At 35.0% G+C, this 23,667-nt stretch overlaps 1 protein-coding gene across 2 annotated transcripts in view; it reads right to left on the bottom strand.

Moving 5' to 3' along the window:
- Positions 1–583: 583 nt before the first annotated feature.
- The window catches only part of TBC1D22A (TBC1 domain family member 22A), a 199,412-nt gene continuing 176,328 nt past the window's right edge, over positions 584–23,667 (bottom strand). For both annotated transcript variants that reach the window (XM_074870048.1, XM_074870049.1), the window contains one exon: positions 584–3,836. In XM_074870048.1, coding sequence (XP_074726149.1) covers positions 3,708–3,836 — 129 coding nt within the window. In that variant the 3' untranslated portion in view covers positions 584–3,707. The remainder of the gene's footprint in view (positions 3,837–23,667) is intronic.

Raw genomic sequence — 23,667 nt, 5'->3', positions numbered from 1 at the left:
TATTTTCTCACCAGACTCATCTGGATTATTGGAAGTCTCCCACTAGCTTCCTTGACATAAGGGCCTTGAGCCTCCTATATGTACAGGATGTCTCTCCTTGCTTGTTAATCTACTTAAATCATCTTTAAGTTTCCAGATCTTATTGACTGTTATTACTGACCTCACTACCTTTTACTGTCTCCCCCCCAAAGCTTCCCCTCCTTCCTCACCTCCAAAGAGGTACAGAATTCTGTACCTTCTTTGTTCGCTTTGCCCTGATTTGCTACACCTGCCCTTCAGTTTAATTCTGCTGTGGTGTCAAATTTATCTTCATCTGTTTTTGCAGAAAATGCTCAGTACCTTTTATGTATATGGTATATGCAGACATACCTTTGGAAGTTGTCTGTCTTACTAACTTACAAAATCTACAAGATACAAGGGCAGAGAGTTGCAGAAGTGTAACTGAGAACAGAGGTTCTGCTTCTGCGTTAACTCTTGTAATACAGGGTTTTGAGACTGTAAAACATAAAGACACCAAAAATATGCTTTGATGTAGTATGCAATGGACTTGATGAAAACAATAAAAAAAGCTTTCCACTCTATATAGCACTTCATAAATATGCATTTATTTTCTCATCTTTCATCAGTTTTACAGTTTTAACCAGTGCCTCAGTGTTAATATTTGTCAGAAGCATACAATGGAACTTCAGATATTTCTATTCTGTAGTTCTGAAGTTACAAACAAATTCATGGACCTTTCCATAAGGAACTGAGCCAAAAAATAATGAAACTGATTTCTTATAACATATTACAGAGTTACATAAGATTTCAACTTACATTTCTATCCTACTCCATGTACTGTATTTACATAGTTAACTAATTTTATTTACATTTTTCAAATACTGTAGTCATAAATCTTTTTATATTGTACATTCTTGTTTAAATTTTTATTACAGAAATTCTTTAACACGCATTTTAGACACTACAACTTCAGTATTTCACATGAGTTCTAGGAAATTACTGCCTGGTTTCACTGTTGATGTGTCAAGATGCCTCCTTCATAAGAAAATACATACAATAAAGGAATTTTATAACATTTGGAATCTTGAATTCAAAAAAAAAAAGTACACGGTATGTAATAAAGACAACATTATCTCCTTTTCTATGTAATATTTTGTTTGGAATGACATTTTACCTGAGATGTAGAATTTTTAAATGTAAGGGGTTTTTTTTAATAAAATGAAGTATTTTATGTAAATCTTAAAGTATTGAAAATTTGAAATTTTACATAAATGTTGGCCTTCTATTTACTGAAAACAATTCCTGTCTGTATAGATATATAACCATTATTTATATATCTATATTGTATTTTCCAGAAAAGTCTATATCTACATAAATACGCATTGTTATTATATTAGGAAACTTCCCAATATCCTTAAAAAGCAATGTGCTCAAGTACAATACTCAACTTCTGACACAGACACAATAGTAAATGTGACCTCTAATGGTAATACTTTCTTCCAAGGGAAGTAAGAGGTACCTGTTTAATTTGGAAGACGTGGCAGACAACTTATGTGGACCCGATGAAGGAAATTTATATATATCCAGTCCCATAAATGTTATGCAGGAGCATCTGACACAGCAGACAATTTTGGGTCAACTTTCCATGTTACATGTAACTACCTAAATAACATCTTAATAGAAAAAAGTTAATTATAGAAAACCCTTACAACATTGTACATTTAATGCTGTGTGTCTTCTCTCATTACAATAATATGCATTTCTATTAACAAATGATTGTAGATACTAAGTTAAAAGCAAATGGTTGTAAATTTCAGGTTTCTTTTATTCTGGTATTGGTAGATACTCTGTTAGGCACAAGATGACATTCTTTGTAAACATAAAGATAAATTTCTTTACATTAGACCACGATCTGAAGTTATAGAAAACAGTATACGGACATTTAACACAGATCCACTACACACTTGAGGCACAAATGCAGAAACCTAGGAGGCCTGATCTTGTATCCATCACAACTGAAACCCTCAACTGACACCAGTGGAACAGAATGCATCCTAGTCACCAAACACTCCTGCTTCTGAATTAATTATTTTTCTTCTCTTCTACCAAAGATTTCGTAAGATTTTAAAATACAGATCTCATAATCACATGTTGGTAAAGATGTCTTTTATTCTATTTACCCTGAAACACCTAATTATTATAAAGTTAGTGTCAAGAACTAAGGCCCCTAAAACAAGTAATGTAACTAACACATCTAGAAAGCTTTTTTTTAAAATATGTATCTACATATTTAAAGAACTTGAAAATAATTTTCCAATAACAAGTCATAAGAAAAAACCTCTTAAAGATCTTTTAATTCCCAAACTCAAAAGTGCACTACACTTTTCGTGCAACATTGTACAACTTGAGAATGAACTGAGGAAAAACAATTCTGAGCTTCCAGTATATTGCTTATTGCAACTCTCACCCCTAATAACCTGTACGTGTAGGGTAGGCACAAATTAATACGAGTTATTTACACCCAACAGAGCAACATCAGAATTCTTATCGGAAAAGTTTTCTTGAAAATAAATAGTGCACTTAAATTATGTAAGTTTTAAGAAATTATTCAGTATCTCATAATTATATGAAGAAACATTAATTTTATTCTATAAAGTCATAGAGATTCTGCTAATGACACAAGAGTGATCGAGTATTTAGTCACTGTTACTGTTATTGGGAACTATCTTCTCGCTTCCTCTGAATAACCAGAAAAAAAGTATTAAATTATTTAACAAATAAGCTTTGGAAAGATATATTAATTTTCCTTTTCTAACATGCTAGAAATGGAGAATAAGGCAACAACTGAGATAAAAATATATCCTGCTTTGTAAACCTGATGCTTAATACATTTCTTAAAAGTGAACTTCCATGCTGAAAAACTGAAGGCATTGAAAGAAAAGCTTTAATTACTTTGACAAGACCACATCTTCTATTTCATTCAGTATTTTAAAAACACTCCAAAATATATAGAGGGATTTATTTTAGTGTTATAGATGAATCTTCAGCTTTAAGTAACTCCTTTGTATGGCTAAAAAGCTTCTAAAGCACACTGCAAGACTGAATGTTTAGAAAAATGCCACCAATTTCCATTGCAATCTTCTATATTCTCATATTACTGAAGTACTCTAACCTAATTCCATGGAAAAACAACAGATGGTGTGCAAATATCAGTGTCTTCTGAATTATAACCAGACCCCAAAACACAGGCCTTGCTGTCTCATACAGTCTTTACGACTATGAAAAGTTTTTTTCCACTCAAAGTAAGTAACTTTTACTGACCATAACTGGCTGATAAAGTCATTGGCAGGTGACACTGAAGTAATGACAAAATCATTCCGTAAGTATTTTTAAGTCTTAGGTACATATAAAAATTGCTCAACATAAATTAGACAGACTGCAATTCTCCTAATTAAAGAAGGGGGAAAAAAGAAGAAAATTATGTGATAGACTTCTGAACTCATTTTTCATGTTGAGCAAAAAAGTTCACTTTTAAGTTCATTCAATGCTCAATATCCTGCTTTGTCTAGTTCTTTGGTATTCTGTTCTCATTCTGCAAATTCTAACAGAATTTTAATGGTCGTCTTAATTCAAATGAAAGAGAAATGAGCTGAAAGCACAACCAGAACAACAGATGCCATAATACTGCAGAACATGGCTCTTTATATTCATTTCTTGTAATGATTGGGGGCATCCGCAAATGCAAACTTCAGTCTGTAGGCCTCTGCTAGGAGTATGCTGATTTCTTCGTTTCCCCAGTGTACTGTGGGCAAATTTTGTAAAAATATCAGCAATTCCTAGATGGAGAGAAACAAAAAGAATTTTTTTTTTCAAATACCAGTGTAGTAGCAATGTATTACTTATACAATGATTATTTATAAGCAATAACTCATGTAGCACCTCAGTATCCCAAACAAACCTGAGAACCAATTAAGTTTAGTGATTTGCCTGTAATTTTTACAGAAATACTTGCTATTCAATCTTTCAGTTCAGAAACCAGTCACTAATTGTAGATGAACTATGGTTATTTTCTAATGTTGAGAAAAATAAAATTTAAAAAAAAGGGTGTGAACTCACTTGCTCTGTAAATACTATGGGTAAAAGAAAGCAATAACACCCAAGTGTGTAAATTCTATGTACCCGCACTTGCCGTTGTATGATTATACCACTACTGGTTCCCCCAACCATGGATGGAGACCCCTTGTTGTATTCAGACAAACAAGAACTCATATGCCATGCATCAGAACAATTCCATTAGACTTCTAAGAGGTAAATAGTGCTAGCATATCCATTTCATAGCTCATAGGTATTGGAGTCATTAGAAACTACTAGAAATTTAATTCTGAGCTCTGTAAGTCCAAAATGGTTTAATTCTTTTAGATTTGTCATATTTCCTACATTATTTTAGCACCTGGATACATCTTACACACTCGCCAATACCAACCAAGCTCTCGACGTTTTCACATATCATTTTGCATACAGTTCTTTAAAAATTCTACATGTATCTTTCACATTTAAGATCTTCAACCTACTTTCAATTTGTAACATCTGTTGCACAGATCATTTCAATATCCCTACGCTAGGTATGAGCAAAAGGAGCTCTTTAAGGAGCTATAAAATATTAATTTAATTTTTAATATCTTAAATGTTTTTAGAACCTCTTTATCAGATGGGTAAGAGGCAGATAGCTACAGATAAAGCAAAGTTGCTGACTACGTTGCAGAAGTGCTAAAATTCTCCTTCCTAATTAATCTTTTAACATGCAAACATGAATATCTGACTTCTGGTGCTTCTGGTTTCTAGGCGTGCATTGTATATAGTACAGTAAACAACAGTTCCTTCAACGTTAATTATACAGCAATACAGATAAAATTAATCAATAGAAGTAATTTCAAATGGTAATTTAAATTTAATTTGAAAATGTCCTAAAATGTGGATTCCTGCTTTTGTAGGGCATATGTTTTATCGTAGCAACATGGTATCAACAAATATGCCCAATCTCTTGTTGGTCAAAACTCTAGGATTGTAGCTCTATGCTGAACTGTGATGCACACAGTCAAATCCCACTGATAGCACTTTGAAGGATCCTTCAAAAGGGTTACCTGAAAAATGTTTGATTCCTAACTCATCACTGAACGGTCAAAAGGGCATTACAGCTATCTGTGTCATTGACTGTCCAAAGTATTGTTGTGCTCCAGGACACGGAGTTATACGATTGGATACATTCTCAAAATTATGATTGATTGTAAAGTCTGGGACTTCTTACAAAAACTTCCCAGTCACTTCAGTTGTTTTCCTCTTCCCTGATATTCTGAGGAGAAGTCCCTCACACTGATGCAAAGATAAGCTACTTTTCTATTAATACATGAAAAATTATAAAATAAATTATTATTTCAGTCAGTTGCAGTCAGCTCCCACCTCGATTCTTAGCCCTGGTTTCCCACTCTTTTCTGGTTTCTTCTTCTGAAATATTTTCCTGTCTCTTATATCAGGTTTAGACAAAACTCATTTCCAGTCAGCCTTAAGTCCAGTCCAGGAATAGAGGTAATAAGGAGCTCACTGGGACAGTGTCTGTATGTTCAGTTCTGATGATGGCACCAAAATCCATCATGGCCCACAGCAGCACAAAGCTTTAAATCCTCATCCGTATGCTGAAACTTGCCAGCTGTGACAGGACTCTTTGGAAGATCAACTACCGCAAACTCTCTCCTGAGTTCATGCAAATGACAATTTTATAAGTCTCATAATTTGACCACACTTGGGAAGTTAGTTTGTTTTTCTTAAATAAATGGTGACCCAAAAGGTTACAAACCCTCAAAAGAGATGGAAAAGTCACGCTAGGCCAAATATGAAGTTCATGTTTTAAACTTTCCAAAGAAAAGATCAGCTGGAGATCCCCTGTCTCATGCTTTTAATTGTTTTGACAAAAACATTCCTAAAATTTGAGCTGTGCCAAAGCAGCAAAAGGGAAGTTTTTGGATGAGTTACATCACAACAACCTGAACGTGGAATTTTATGATGGCAGTTATAAAGCAATTTTAGGAATAAGTCCAGTTGTTAAATCTGATTGTATCTTCTAGGTGCTCTATTTTTGCAGAAAAAATGCAGACAATTTGTGCACTTTTGTATATATGTATATATTTGTGAGCATGTACATATGTATATTTTTGCATTAATATGTTTAAGATTTATTCTAAAGACCAGCAATGCAATTAAAACTACAACAATTATCTTGCTATAAATCAGAATCCTGCAATATCATGTATAAGTACACAGCAAAAATATTCTTCTTCATAAGGCTCTTATTTTCCTTGTCCCCCCTTCTCCCTCTTCTGCACCTACTTTCATGGAAGATGGCTGTAAGAACCCCTAACAAGGATTCTGTGATTCAGGAAACAGCAAAGAGCAGAAATGAAAATGAAATTATTCTTTTTTTGTATGCGAGAGAATAATTTTGGCTTCATCTATTTCATGGTCTTGATATACTGGTTCTAGTAATACGAAACAAGAAAGGACAGAAGTTGAGCAATACTATATATTTAATTACAAATAATAAGTAGTAATACAACAGAGTTAGCATGAGAATGTCTCTATTACACTTGAGAGAACACATTTTTAATAAAGTGTTATGCAACTGCCAAAATCCCATTTTTTTAAATTTCTATCTACTTATTTAACAGTTATGCTGATAACCATAATTAATAAATTCGCAGTGAACAGTAGGAAGGTTGTGTGGAGGGGTGATAAATGCCTATCCTCATTAATTAATGTTTTTCCTTTTACAAAATGAACTTTCAACTAGCTCTAAGACACAGCAGTTAATCCAGTGAGTTTTATGAAATTAGCTCTTTTACTGTTTGCAGTGCCAAGACTTTGCTGGGTCAGACTTCTGGTGCAAACTGGTACAAATGGTGCAAACTGCTACATAGTGCTTGAGCAGTGTTTTGGTTTTCCTTTGGGCTACTGTTGAAATAACTTTGGCCTAAACCAATCCTCCAGCCACTGGAGAACTGTGAGCCTTCTAGCAGACCTCAGCACCTGTACTTTGTAGAACAGCACCGGCTGCAACCAATACCTGCCTCTACAGAAGGTACTATTAAGTTATTCAATAGCTAGTGAATGAAAGCTAAACTGTTTCAGTATGAGATTGGAAAGCAGGAGTCTATGTTGGTCACACATTTGGTCCACTACACTGCTTGTTTCTGTGGCAATTGTACATGTTTTTCAAACTAGAAAAAGTTGCTACATGTTTCTGAAACACAGGTAATTCTTGTAGATTAATGAATTCTGCTTCTATATTTAGTTTTGATGGTAAATTGATCATATTGGATATGCATATCAGAAAATGATTACAAAAATACAGTTTTATTTTCTTAAAACCTTCTACATAGTGGTCACTTTTATAAACTGACTGTTCAATGACTAAAAAAAGGAGGTAAAATAACAGACATTCATATTAATTTTGTTTCATTTACCTTTCCAAAGCACTGAAGGTACATTATCTTACAGAACAAACCACATCTTCTAAAGTATATTTACAATTTCAGAGGTTTGTTTGGAAATGACCCATGAAGAATCAGAAAAAACACATGATTTTTCTCCCAGGAGACACACCACAACAGCAGGGGAAATCAGGTGCTCCAGGTTTAAGGCTGGAAAACTCAAACCATTCAACCTTACGCTCTTTGTTGAACATGCAAAGACTACATCTTCAATATCACAGAATCATTCAGGTTGGAAAAGACCCTTGGGATCATCAAGTCCAACCATCAGCCTTCATCTACAAAGTTCTCCCCTACACCATATCCCCCAGCATCTCATCTAAACGACCCTTAAACACATCCAGGGATGGTGACTCCACCACCTCCCTGGGCAGCCTATTCCACTGTCTGACCACTCGCTCTGTGAAAAATTTTTTCCTAATGTCCAGTCTAAACCTCCCCTGTTGCAGTTTAAAGCCATTTCCTCTTGTTCTATCCATACTATATGAAATTTAACATGCAGCTCAAATCTGAAATAGAAGTATTGGTGGAGAACTTGTTTAATACTTCTGTGATTAATTGTAAACGTATTAATAATTTTCATCAGAATTGAATATAAAAATAAATTACAAAGTAATCAGTTGACCATTCAAGTCCACTTCTGTTTCAGTGGGCATTTTGCCACTGTTACCAATGGAAAAGACTCATTCCTTAACTGTTCGTCAAAGTCTAAGACTGATGCTGATTAGTGAATATCAGTTATAAATCCAAGTGAAGTAACTAGGCAAAGACACATTACTTTAGTGATTTTCTAAAGATAAGGCTTATCTTCCTGTGATCTATTAAAGAGCTTCAGAATTGGCTCAGATAGAAATAAATCTTATAGCTTGTTAAAAATAAAGCAGAACTTGGCAAAAACCCTACTAAAGAAAATTTTACTCTCTTTAACTGCTAAAGAAAATCATGCCACATTTACTGCTGTCTGAATATGAAGCATTCTTTGAAAACAAACAACCATCCCCCAACAAAAAATCCACCCAAAAAACAAAAGAAAAAAACCCCAATTTTTGGATTTGAAGAAATGTACAAACATATGCTAATTGATATTTACAAGACCACCTGAGAAGTTTATCTAAAACTCCTCAGTTTAGCATTTACACTTACAAAAGAGCAAAGGTGACCACAAGAGTAGTGACTCAAGAGTATTCATTCATTTTAAATCATTATTCTTATTTTTTCTCCAACTGATAAAGCAGGAACCACTAGAATCCATACATAAATAAGGCATCCACACTAACTGCTTAAATTAATTTTCCTATCCACATTCAGAATTAAAATTTAAGACGCACTTTGAAAAATGATGAATCATGAACTTGAATTAATATTTACCATAAAAAACTCTTTGGTGATAAACTGCCTGGTGTATTTCAGAAGAAGAAAACTGAGTCCAAAAAGCAGTATTTGTAAAATATTCCTGCAAGAATTTTATTTTCTGCTTAATTTAAATGATATTGTGATGTCACCTGGCTGAGGAATCAGGGCAGCCAGTAGAACCATCATCAGAGCTGAGGTTTCCAAAATCCCAGTCCACTGTTTGCTTATATTTGGGCTGCATCTACAACAAATATACTCAGAATTATACCCTTTGTATTTGGCAAATCGAGCACCCTAGTTTGACTGGACTCTTACTGTGCTGAATAGCCATATTCATCTCTTGAACTAAGGCCTAGCTGCATGGCCCAGCCTGCCAGCACTCCAGTTTGGTCTGTATGTGGCATTTGCCCTCCTGTGCGACACTGTGGAAAGGCATTTCCAACATCCCCTTCACATTGCCACTCAGGCGGTAGCAGGTTTCTTCCTTACTAGGGAACAGTCATAGGCACTTGAGGTATGTACAATCAACAGTTAATTCCTCATCTATGGAATAACTTTATTAAATAAAAAACAAAACACACCCCCCCCCCAACAACCACAACAACTCCTCTCTCCACCCCCCACCCCCCTTCCCCCTTAATCCTTGTTTACTTTCAATTGGTTTAAAATATAAGAAAAATAAGAGCATTTTCAAAGTGGTAAAAACCTTAACATTGTAGCGAATGAAATGACAGTGATACCTTTCTTGCCTCAGTCTTGACTGACCAAGTCTGCTCTGAGAAACCACAAGTCTTCGTACGCAGGAGCAAGAGTTGGGGAAAGAGGTACTACCCATAGCAGAGGAAGATCAAGGTACTACTTAGATTTACTCCTCCCTCTCACGAAGTACAATAAAAGGGAAGAGATTTTAGCACAGGGCCACTAGCATGGTTAGGGGGCTGCAGCAGATGTTATACCGGGAGAGTGTGAGAAAACTGGGATTTTTCAGCTGGGAGAAGAGAAGGCTAAGGTAGGATCTAAGAGCAGTTTTCCACTACATACAGTGAGGGCTGTAAAGAAGAAAGAGGGGCCAAGAGGCAATAGTAATAAGTTGAAGCTAAGCTGTCATAAGAAAAAAGCGTTTCACAATGAGGGTGCTTGAGCAGCTTGCCAGGAGACCACAGAATCTGTCTACTAGGATTTTCACAACTTGCCTGGACAAGCCCCTGAAAAGCTTGAACTCTGACCCTAGCCTGGCTTTCAACAGCGGACTGCACTGTGGACCTCTCTTCCACATTGAAATTTTCCAGTATTTTATTCTTTTTAAAGGACATGGACTTAATTAGAAAAGAGATCCAAAAGCACAACAAAAAACCTGCTAAACATATACTCGTTTGGCCCTTTTCAGGAAACAATAAAGGTATGTTTCCCAACAAGTAGAAGGATGTATTTTTTTTATTTGGAGTGAAAGGATATAGAGAGCTCATGTACCGGTGTTGCTGGGTCATACTATGAATAAATTAAAAATCTATACACCAAACTGATTTCTTAATATGGCAAAAGATCTAAGCATAAAGTATTTAATATCCTTTGTAAGAGACTCATGCTATGAAGAACTTTAAAATCTATATACTAAACTGATTTCTTAGTATGGCAAAAGACCTAGGCATAAAGTATTTAATATCCCTTATACGAGATTTCTGGTTTATGTTGATGTATTTAAACCACAATTCTGAAATAATTCTTCAGCACATTTGAAATTCAATGTTTTTGTTACCAAACAAACAAAAAACCTCTTTTATACAATTTCACTTGTATTTCCACTACTTTAACTGTATTTGGATTTACATGATACTTTACATACATGTTTTTGTAAGATATGTTAAAACATGCTAAAACACTTTATATAGCATGCTCAACTATGCTACAATATAAAGTACGTTTGAACACTTACAAGCAACTGTATAGAATGTACTTTTAAAGTAAATGTACCTTCAAAATGTCATTTTCCTTAGATAAATTGACATGTTCACCATGTAATAGAGACAAGACAGTGGTAAACTTGCAAGTGCTGTGGTATAAAAGTACCTTTAGAAGTATGAAAAGTATGTTTTAAACACCACAGCAAAAAGATCTGGGAGTAATACTGCCTGTTAAGCAATGGCTGTTGTCAGAAACAAAATTATTCTTGAGGGGAAAAAAATCTTATCACACAAGATACAATACATGTGTCTAAAAGAAAATACCAGACTACCAGACAGATATCGCAAAAAGAAGATTATGTCCAAAGCCCTTATTCTTCAGTGTATTCCTCAGTTTCCTCTAAAATCACAATCGTCAAGGTCTGTTCCTTGTAAACGAATTCATAACTGAATACTAAATAAAACTTCACAAAACACATTTTTAATAATTATTACAAAGTTATCAGCCTTTCTACTCACTGAGATTGTAACGCAATGAAACCTCAGATCATTAAAACAATCTTAAAAACCCCTGAAAGCAAAACCAAGCAAATTTTATCATGTTTTGAAATCTGGTTCATTAGCAAATCCCCTTATAGTATGAAGTCCACTATAATCCCTTTAATCAATACAGCTTTTAGCAATAATACTGGTTATTTGGTAATGGCTATCTATAGTTGTTATGCTATTTATTGTCACCCCCACTCTGACTCCATATGTGGATCTTGAAGGAAGGAACATCAAAACCAATTATAGAACAAATAATATGTTGATAATAAAACATAAAAACGTTATTCTAATGAGTAGAGCACAAAGATCTCTTCTGAGATAATCAAAGCAATTTATTTACTTTGAAAACTCAGTTCAGATTTTTTTGTCTGTGTGAATTATCGACAAAGTTCAATTGCGGTTGGTTTTTTTTTAACAGAAGAAACTTAACAAAACATAAAAACCAGTAATAGAATAGTGTTTTTATTTCTAGTTCGTATAAAAATGGCAATAACTAAAGTTAAAATCAAACACGAACATACTGAGGAAATTAATAGAGTTAGTTTTTAATGTCAAAACTGAGAACTGGTCTATTAATTTAACAAATAAAGGCAGTCCTAAAATACAGTATTCTTCCCGCTGCTAACTGCAATGTAATTATGGTCTGAGTACTTCTGGTCTACCACAGCTCTATTTTGTAGATAGGCAGAACCTGCAATCTTACTGTATTTTATGATCATGAACTTTTCAATGTTATACTTTAGGACTGCATATAACTAAATGAAAGGTAGATTAACTTTATCTATAATATTTTATTAATAAGGAATTGCTAACAGCTACATTTTGAACAAGAACTCTATCTGTTACACATTACACACACATATAAAACACTGCAAAATTTATGGTGGCAATTTGATTAAACAGCTTCTTTATGAGAGTTATTTGTACTTTCAAAAGTTGTGCTTGAAATTTTAGAACACAGCACCTACTTTTAAAGAACTAATGAAGTGCAATACTACTAAAATTTATTTAGAGGAATTATTGAGACAAACTAAGGAGGAAACCAACTATTGCCAGAAAAAATGCCCATTTATCTTTTTAGATAATAAAAACCAGTAATAAACCATATGCATACATACAAAGAATTCTAAACGTTTTTATGATTTTATGAGAAATTGTATAATGTGGTAACAGAGACAGCCAGAACTGGACAATGATTCAAAAATTTTTTTCCAAACAGATGTAACCACTATACAGGCAAAAGGAATACTTCCTATAGGAATGATTTAATTCCTATTTCTTTTACAACATTCTTTTTCACTTGTTTGTATTTGGGATTGTCATGTGTGAAAGGAAAGGGTGTCATGGATGGCTAGTACCAAGCGGGCAACTCATCCATGGACTTGGTCCCTTCCCTGCATTGCACAGTGAAGCAGACAGACAGACAGATGTGTCAGAGCTACTGCCTGGCTGAGACCCTGTAATAGCTGCGGTGGCCAGGCTGGTAATGCCCTGTGCAATGTTAACCTCTAATCCTCTTCCCAGATACTTAGGATGAAGGATACCCACTGCTTTGGGGCTAAGCCAAGCTCAGTCCAAATCCTCCCCCTTCAGCCTGCTGTCAGAGTAGTAACAATCACACTGGATGGTAACATGAATGCACAGGTGTCGTGTCCTAACTTCTCGGGACGACGACTCAGATTTGCCAATTCCCAGGTCAGGATTAAGGTGAAACAACACCAAGGATTCTTCAATTCACAAAACTCCATTTTTATTTGCTCACAACAGATATTGGCATGAAACTCTGTCAGTAATCTTTGCAGCCTCTGCAATGAGCATTAAACTTACACCGACTAGTGGCAGATCTTAAACATACCCCAATAAACCTTAAACATGCCCAAACAAGACTTGCTTTATATGAGGACATACAGAATGAGAATGGGAGAGAAAAGGGGAGAGAGAAAAAGAGTGAGAGAGAATGACAAAAAGGAAGATTTCACCAGTCCTGGTTCCATCGTTGGTCCAGCCAGCCCAGGGGTCCAGTTCCGGTGGGGTGCAGCCACCCGGGGCTTTGACTTGTGTCCTTTTATAATTCCTTGCTCCTCCTTTGGGCGGGCACTTGGATTCATTAGACTAATTAGGCATTATGCGCAGTTTATGCTTCTAGAATTCTCCTTGCTTTCGGTACATGCGCAGTTTGTACCTTCAGGCTCTTCTGGAAATGAGTTGGTGGGCTTGGGGGTTGTTGGGGAGTTACTCCCCCCTCCCTGCTGGTGTGACTTTCCTTTTGGCACATGTGTTGTGAAAATGGCTTCTCTATTGGCTCTTCACAGAGTTGCTCAAGATAGGGAAGTTCAGCCTCTGAAAAGTGTGGTCCCACCTCCATGAGACCCCCTTCTCTTGCTGCATCTTCCTGCCATTACCTGCATTTCCACAGAAGCCATTTCCTTTATCAAAGTTCTTTATTGGATGTTTGAGACATTAACTATGGTTTCATCAGACCATCACAACAGGTCCAGCGCACACTGCAGAGCCCAGCTGACCTTGTTCAGTTGCCTTAGAGCTACTTTTCCCTTCTCTCTGTCACTCGCTGTTGATACGTAGTACACCAAATAAATAGGGCTCTAGCTCTGAGACAAGTTCTCCTTTCTTGAGTACTGTTTTTTCTCTTTCAATGCACTCAGCAATATTCCCTACACTGCTGCCACTTCTTATTTCTCCAGCTGTCCTAACCTGCTACATGGAGTTGCAAATAATGAGCTGTATTTCTGGAGTGCTGTGCATCTTATTAATTACCTATGTCTTGGAGTCAGAGAAAACATTCCTTTCCTGCTGGGCACAGCTGGAATTGAGAAAACTAAGACTTCAAAATTTAACATTAAAGAGATAGTAGGAATAGTCATCTACTGCAGCTTAAGAAATATCTGCTGCAGATACAGGTTAAGAGGAGTAAGTGGACCTGGATGCTCCAGTGGTACAGCTGACCGCTTGTGTTGCTTCCTAAGCATGGAAAGCCACAGTGCCCATGCAGTGTAGGTAGCGATGGCTGAGGTAGCACAGAACAGTCCAGTTTGGATAATAGATGCAATAATGCCCTCCATGTTCTTTGAACCTTAACTTTGATAAGCAGAAGATGGGAAAACACTGGTTTATCTACACTAAGTGGTAGGAGCGTTGAAGCCCGCACTGGGCACAGTCTGAAGGATTTAGGAGAGGTATGTTCTTCAGAAGTCATAAATCAGTGTCACCCAAGAACTCCCACCTTGAATGTGAAAGTTCACATCCTGTCCCATGACAGTTTAGAGGAAAAAAACAAACAAACCAAAAAAACCAATCCCAATATTTGCTGAAATAGTGAACATTCAACTTCATAAATTCAGTGCTAAATTTGATTTTTTTTTTCTTGTACATTTCTTTATTTGATGTTACCTAAATTATGCACCTAGGATTTCTTGAAAGTGTTATTAATTCTTTCCAGAGAATAGTCTATTAAACAATCATTTTCATTTATCTTAATTTTGACCTTTCTTTCATACACTGTGACATCCTAACCAACACACCACAGCATATAGAACTCAGAACAGTATGAAACAAACTACAGAGAAAAAGGTTATTCAGAGTTCTAACTAGATATTTTGCATCTTAAAATGGATACTTTAAAAAAAAAAATCTAAATAGGTTAAAGGTTAATTCCTCCTGCTATCAGCTAACATTCAGCAACTCAAGTGCATAGTGATTCTCAATTAGTATATATTTTTGATTCTTTGATGCAAATATATAATGTATATATTCTTTGATTCAAATATACACTTTTTAATTCTTCATTTCAACTTAACATTCTCCCGTAATCTTCTGAAGCCATACAGAAGTATGCTATTCTTACAATTAACTTCATATTCCCAGTAAGAACTTCATAGAAACACACCTTAACACTCTGAAAATGAAAGCTTGTGAAAAGTTGATGGTCTTATAATTTCCCTTTCATGTTTTTCTTTTCATGACTACTGAAAAAGATTCCTGGACTCAGCATATTAAAATCACTAAAACGGCAATTAAAGTCCTTTTTCATCCAGTATGGATCTCTTCTTACACAAGTCATTAGCAACCTTAATTGCTAATCATAAAATATGTGGTTCTAAAGAACTATGTCAGAGAAGCTGTGCTCACTTAGCTGAAGAGAAGATTTATATCTTCATTTACACAGGTACAAAAATATATAAATTAATATGGTAAAAAAGTACATTAAAGTACATTAAAGGATCACATCTTAGCTGATATTGTAGGTAGCTTTATGTCCTTGTTCTTGGATGAAAACAAAAACCAAAACCACAAGTAATTCTCACCCCTAAATCTTAAAACAGGAAACAAATTCGCATGTTATATCTTTTTCTTCATGAAACTTACTATCTACAACTTTGTAAGATAAGGTTAAGGACATGGACTTAAAAACAAAGCAAGCATTGCCACAGAACCTAAAAGATGTTCAACTCCATAAACATCTTATTTTTGTAATACATTTTTATTCTGAACTGTCTCCAAATGCTTCAGAATTACATGTATGTGAAATAGAAGAGGTTAAGGTACTGATACAGAATATCCAATACTCAGAAAGAAGAAGCTATCTTACTTGAACACTGATCAGGACAGAACAGAATGGTCCTGAACTGATCTGGTTATACATTTTGCCATATTGTTTTATGAAATATTGCTAGATTGATGGTATTTGGAGATATGTGTACTTCTTATGCACCAAAATATAAATCTTCACAAATAAATAAATAAATAAATAAGCCCAAGTATATCACTTGCTAGTAGCTCCAGGCAAAAAATAGCAAATAAAGGAACACTGATGCAAATATCCAGAGTATAAAAAGTCATGAAGATCAGAAGTCATTCTATTAAAAAAAAGTCCAAACAAAACCCATCCAAACATGGAAGCTGCTGTACCAATTAAGACTACAGCAATTATGGTAGAATTTCATTTCTGAAATGAATTGCCAATGAGTAAGTTACTACATTCTATCATTTTTTTCTGTAGTCGGGCAAGATCAAAATATTTGTACAGCAGATTCCAACAGAAAATTTACAATTCTGCCTCTCCATAAAGTCCATATGCTACCCACTCTTAGTTTGGTTTTTCTGACCATAATTTGGCAATGCATTTTAAATGGCACAGTTTGTAAAGCTCCAAAGTCACACATACTCCCCTCTCTACAATGACTTAAATTTTAACACTGTAGTATGAAAAGCTGAAAGCTCAGCAAAAAAGAAGGAAGAAAATCATAAAATACCAATTGAATATAATGAACCACAGGGACAAGAGTGTATCAAAACTTTATATATTTCAGACTTAAAGCAATTAGTATATTTTGACAAAAGTTATTTCACCCTGTAAATTGTTCTGAGTAAAATCTCATCTTGTTTTACAGAAAATATATATTAAGGATTGCTGATGCAAAATTGCCTGTATTATAACTTAAGTAGTACTGTCTGAGATACATAATTTTTACATCCAATAAATACATCACAATGCAGCGGCTACTTAAACTAGTATATTTTCAGAAGTAAAAAAAATTCCTAAACATAATTCAAATGAAATATTGTCAGTATCCTAGGGATATAGGACTGAAAGAGGCCATTTCCATTATGTCGTTCAATCACCAACATCACACGAAGCCATATATAGGTGTTTGGTTCTGAATAATAAAAGTTCCCCATTTGCCATGTCAAAACCCACAAAGCATTTATGCACCTCTAACAGACTGAAGGATATCAATACAGAGAACCAACGACTTGGCAGTGGAAGAGCAGAACCAAACCACCTTCATGAAGATATTGTAATTAAAGGAAAGGACAGATAAAGAACCTGCCCAAAGCCCTATGTCTCTACACTGGCAGGAAATCTGGTAACTGAAAATTTCCAAGTCAACCTGAGAAGCTTCACAAAAATCAATAACTAATCCAAAAGTCCCTTCAATTCTGAGGAGAACACCACTGTTCACATTAAGAAATCGCTTAAGCTTCCTTGGTGACCAACGCATGCAGGCACAAGAGCACAAAATAGGGGATCATACAAGCTGCACAGGTTCTCTCAATGTACAAAGACAACATCACCCCGAAATCTCTATCTATTTTGTGATGTCTTAAGCGAAAAATACACAAAAATGCATTTCCTTTGTAGCTCTTAGAAGAAATAATGCTTCAGTTGGAGAGAAGTTCCAAAAGTGCTTCCACAGACAATCAGACTGAAGCACTAATTCAAATTAACACAACATAATTCAATTGTACCCTATAACCTAAAGAATAAAAATATTCTAAAACAGTATAAATACTGTGCAAGAAACGTGATTAACAACTGTGCTCAAGACATCTTTCAAACTGCTTGGGGACTACAAGAAGCCCAAAGCAGGATTAATCTTACTGTGTCACACAATAACATACATTTATCAAGCTTTGTCAGAAAATATATACTGCTCTTTACCTCCTGATATTTTACATAAAAAGTGCTTCACTTTATCTAATGGTTTATAAATCAAAGTAGAACAATTTATATCTTTTTGATCATTCACCAAAATTGTGTTATGATTTAAATCTTTACCCCCATTACAAAATGATCCAAAAGCATTCTAGAAACTAATCATACTCCCTCTCAAGCTTTGTTTTACAAGGTTAAGTAAACTACATTTTTTTAATACTCTCTGCTAGGGCCAGTTCTTCATTTCCCGGTCTACTGTTGTTGTTAAACATAATTCTGAAGAGATTACACAAAAAACAAACATATAATTCTCATGCAAGTCCCAGAGAGATGCAATTTTTCAAAAGCATATAGACAAAGAATATATTACTGGGACCATGGAAAAATAATTCTAAATTAAGTACATGGAAGCCCTAAGGTACATACAAATATCCTAAGGCCTTGGGATTCTAAGACAAAATACTAACACCTTTTATTTATACAATATTTAATTGCCTTTCTTACATATCACTATACTGATAAAAATAGAAATCTACAAGTTCAGCTTTGGTCAACCAGAATTTGAGATCAAATTTCTATATAAGAAGATGAACGCCTCAACTTTCATCAAAAATATGAGTTTGCAAACCAACAGCTGAATGCAGGATTTATTCTTTGCTTATCTACAAAAGAACAGCCTCCAGACACAAACACGAAAGAACTGAATGTCTTTTCAGTACAGTAGGCAACAATAGGCTGGGTTAATCTTTTCCGACTGCTGATTTTTAAGATTTCCAAAATTAAAGTCCTAAAAGCGCTTAGGCCATGAGTACCTCTTCTTGGTAATTCTAGTCCATACATGTAAGGAAATAAACAAGTTTATACTCTAAACCGTCACAAAAATCTGCACGTTGAAAGCAGTGGCCCCTGTCGTGGTATCAATACTCAACAAAGCAGTTTGTCAGAGGAGCACTCTGACAATTGCAAAGCAGCTCCAGATTGGTCATCAAAGATAAGCAAGTCAATATCCTTAATTTTCCACTACGTAAGGATAAATCTTACTAAAATCATGGAAAATCAATATGGAGAAATACTGTATTCATAAAAATTATTTTAGCATGTGACAGACGCTAGTATTACATAAACTAAATATTAATAATAGCTTGCAGTATTTCTCCCAAGGTGTAGGGTTCTCACACCCATGTGGTTTTGTAAAAATTCAAATTACAGTGACAAAAGGCTTGTGGCCTCCAAATTCAGAGAAAAGCCTCAAAAAATCTGTCTGAAGTGATTACCTAAAGACTCAAAACCACACATAAACCTAACGAGTTTTAAGGAAAACTTTATATCCAAATTTATTTTCTTTGGAGAATTGGGCTTTTGACAAAATTATTTCTTTTATAAAACCATACCTTGTGAATAAAATGCCATTTTGTTTAAATAAATGAACATGACCAAAAGGGGTTTAAAAGTTTGGCCAAAACTGTAAAACATTTCTAGTGGAAAAATACTTCAGTGATGCATTATGTGGTATAATGTAAGTGTTTGATGGGCTGGTTTGCCCACAGTGACTACATCTATCATCTGTTCCTTAGCAGGCAGATGAGAGGAGGAATTCCTGTATTTATCACAAAATCTCCAAGAGGAAACTATAGCACAGTGTGGAAGATGTGGCCTTTTCTCACAGAAGAGAATAAAGACATAAACTACATGAAATATGACTGTCAGAGGTATATACTGGTGGCAATTCTGGTTTTACTTTAATAGGCTTGTCTGCAAGCTGGCAATTCAGAGGCAGCTCCGTGCTATGCCCTGTCATCTTTTCTTGGGGGCGGTAATCTTTAAGAAAGGATGTGGTAGAGAACAACAGCTATTAAGGATTTCAGATGTCCCTGTTTAACCTGTTGTCCTATGCAGATCAGCACCTGAAAGTAAACACATGTGTAAGAATTGTGATGAAAAAAATTCACACAAAGCTTTAGTGACTCAGTTCCTGAGGACTGGATGCAACCATTGCTATTCATTCAGCTAACAGAAAGCAAATGCTACTGTGCAGAAAATGAATTAGGATGGGATAAATAGGAGCTCTTACTATATTTGCAAAGGGATGTCCAATGCAAAAAACACTACAGAGAGCAAACAAGCTGTCATGAATAAAGATCTTGCTCTTTATGGCAGCTGTAAGAGCTAACTAGGAGGCTACGATGGCAATAGTAAATCTGCTATAATGGCATTTCTGGAAGAATTTTAAATCCAATTTGTTTACAAGTAGATGACAAAACAATAGGCATTTTAATTCTTGTTATTTTTACTGGTTGCAGTTGCAATGAGACAATTTTGTTGTAAGATAGCAAAATCTACATGCACCAGCATTTAGGAAACCATAGGAGAGAACAGAAGATTGAAAGAAAGAAAATTAATCCTCCTCCATCTGCTTGTCTCAAAGAAAGGCATATGTCACTTCATCCTATTATTCACCTCATACTCCAAAAGCTTTTAGTTTCTCTTTGTTCTCTTATCAGTAGTTTTGATTGAGTTTGGTAGTCAAGTGTACAGGCTCCTGTGATTTTAGTCTTCTCCAGGGTTACACACTGATAAGGCCAATAATTGACATTGTTATGCAGCAGTTTCTGCTGAAGAAATAAACATGGAAAGAAAACAGTTTTCTTTGTAGAGAGATGTCTCCAGTGACAGCTGTGAATTACTAACTAAATGGAAGCCCTGCCAGTATATTTAGTTTAGCCGGTCACTTAAATTGCTCAGGAAGAACAACAGTTTTTTCTTTGTTCATGAAATCCCTTTTTATATTGAAATGGAGAAAACACAGAGATCCTTTTGTTGTATTTACTAAAAATAAATAAAAACATTGGTTGATGAGAGAAAAATAGCTTACAGTAATCAGAAAGTGCTTTTTCTGGAAACCTACAGGACAATAAAATCAGATTTTCATTGTGTGGAAGATTTGATTTAAAACTTGGATAGCAACAGCATCTCTGTAAAATACAAGCCATAAAGCAAGGTTTACAATCTCTTCAGATTATACACCCTGCATCACATCCTTCCCTTCCTTTAGCAGCAGTCAGATCAAACACAACTCTTGACAACACGTGCAGATGAGAGGGGACCCCAATTTTACAAGGTGTTCCTCCCAGCCTGCTGGACCTGTATGGAGTCTGGTCTCAGCATACTTAAGAGCTGTAAAGCTCTGAACAGAAAACATACCTATATTTCCTGTTACTTCATATAGGCTTCCAAGATAAGGAAGGACACAACTTAGTGGCAGAAAAAAATGAACCTGTTTCTAGAATTCAATTATGTTATTGGTGACAAAAATTTCAATTATTTTATTTGGTGACAAAAATTAAAAAAAAAAAAAATTAAAAAAAGCAGTGATTACTCAACAACTATTGAAGCCTTTTTACACAAAACAGTGCTTTTTCTCTGCAACTAGGCTTTACAGAGACCCAAAATTTTAGACGTATACCTTACAATGGCAGTGTGGTTCTAACCTTATGTGCTGCTTACATGTTAAGGATAACTAAAAATTACTAGATATCAAAACGTTTAAGAGGTAATTGTGTGAAGGCAAAAACATCATACATGTTTTAGAAATGAGGACTGCCATTTCAAAATTGTATTTTAAGGCCAATTCATTGTCTAATTGTTTTGACAGCTGTGAGAACTTCAGACATTTTCTGTATCTATACACAATAGCAACCATGTATGTCAGTGGGAGGATTATTTGTCAAATTCACAACAGAAATTTGGGGCTGATTCCTAGAGTCATAGTTGCTAAAGCCAGGCAAGATCATTACTTATCTTGGTCTGACCCCTTGTGTAGATAATAGGAACTAAACCGAAACCTTTTTTCTTTCAGGTTAAACATCAACTTGAAATCCTCAAGAGATGCAGAATTTCATTACTTATTTTGTTAGTGTCTTAGGATTCTTCTCCTATGAAATTTCTTATATATTAATTCATCTATTGGTTTTCTGTTTGACAAAACTATTTTGAGCACTTCAGTCATCCTCTTTGAGCCCTCTCTATGTCTTTGACTTCAGACGTGAGAACTGGATGCAATATTACCAAAAAAACCCACCCCACTAAAAGGCAAAACAAGTTCTTATGTTCATTAATTTAAGTATCCAATTACTCCCATGTGCTACAGCATCATTCTGTAAGCTCATATAGTGAGCTGTCAGCAATGCCCCCCAGGATCTCTTCAGAAGCCACACATCCTATGGTACAGTCTCTCACTCCAGAGACATGACCTATTCTACTTATCCTGTATTTGCAAAAATTTTTCATTTGACTATATCAAAATACAGCTTGCCTGAAGAGGTCAACTGAATGAGTGATTCGAGACTGGTTTATGTAACTAGTCTGTTCTCCTCACTTGGTCAGAATGGTAAATCTGCGTCATCCACATATTTTTCTTATCTGCTATTTTATTAGTGGAAATCCTGAATAAAATCATGCCAATTACTGACTCCCACAGAAGCTCACTAGACAAACCTCCTCTTGAACAGAATTAATTAAAAAATATTTTTTTAGTCCTGCTGGTAGGACATCATATTATGCTTTTGTTGATTGATACAGTTAAATGCTTTTTAAAAGTAAAAAAAAAAAAAAAAAAAAGGACCACAGTGTGAAATCATTATCTTGCACATTTACACCTATCAACCAAATACATAGTATCACCAAAGAATAAAATCCAGTTTCACTGTCTTGTTTATTATTTAATGTAGATTCACTTTTCAGGAATAAAGATAGAAATAGAAATGAAGCTGTTAGGAATGACAGTAGTGAAAAAAAGTTTCAAGTTGTTCTTGATAGTAAGAAAATTGGGTATGTAACTAGATAAATTATTAGAAAAATACTAAGTAAAACTGATAGAATTTAATACTTATAATTAAAACTGTATCTTTATTATCTTCATGAACATAACAATATTTTCTTCCCACAGAGTCTTCTGAGATAGATAAAACAAAAATTGTCACAGATACAAGGAAGAACTTACATGTTACAGGCTTGCCATTAAAATTCATAAAAGAAAATAAAGACAAAGCTATTTTTGCAGACAATATTAATGACTATTACTATTATTAGCTGGACACATTGTGGTCACTAGAAAATTGCAGTCTCTTTACAGTATTATTCTCTGATACCGTGGAGCTTCCCTTTTTACAGTCTTCCTGAAAATCAGGAAAAGCCTTAGGATAGAACTCTCAAGCATACAATGATGTCTACCCATGAAGAGAATAAACCGATCGCTAAGAAGAGTTCTAATAAGCTGTGTTAGATACATTAACAAAATGTAATTGAGTATTCAAAATCTTTATGGAAGCAAAAATAAATATCCAAGACTATCCAAATGGCTAAAAATATCCAAAATAATTTTAACTGTAGTGGATTTCCTTCTGAAAAGTAAAGAAAACATGAATAAAAGTCATAAAATGTCAAATTCTTTCATTACAGTTTCACATCATGATCTACACTGTATCACTTATTGGTAAGCAATCATGGTGCCACAAGGGAAACGATAACATGCTCAGCAAGACTGAAACAGGACGAGACAGCATCCTTGCAGCCCCAGCGAAGCATGAAGTCAGTCTACTTATGATGACTGGAACCACTCCAACCCTAATGCTACCTCATTTACTTTCGAACATTCTGTTGAGATAGCAAAGTTGCAGTACGGATTTGGAAAGCCACAACAGTCCGTTGCTGATTCATGCTGTTAAATCATGCTGTTAGTACATTATACTTATGCTGCTATCACACTACTTTATGATGGGAGACTTCATTATGGTCAGAGCTGGAGCAGATGATGAACTACATGTCAAGAAGAAACAACACTTGTTTGCCTGCATTAGAATATATAAAGTCT

Source organism: Strix uralensis, chromosome 5 (assembly GCF_047716275.1).
Source record: "Strix uralensis isolate ZFMK-TIS-50842 chromosome 5, bStrUra1, whole genome shotgun sequence".
Classification (NCBI taxonomy): Eukaryota; Metazoa; Chordata; class Aves; order Strigiformes; family Strigidae; genus Strix; species Strix uralensis.
This window is presented reverse-complemented; position numbering and strand designations above follow the sequence as displayed.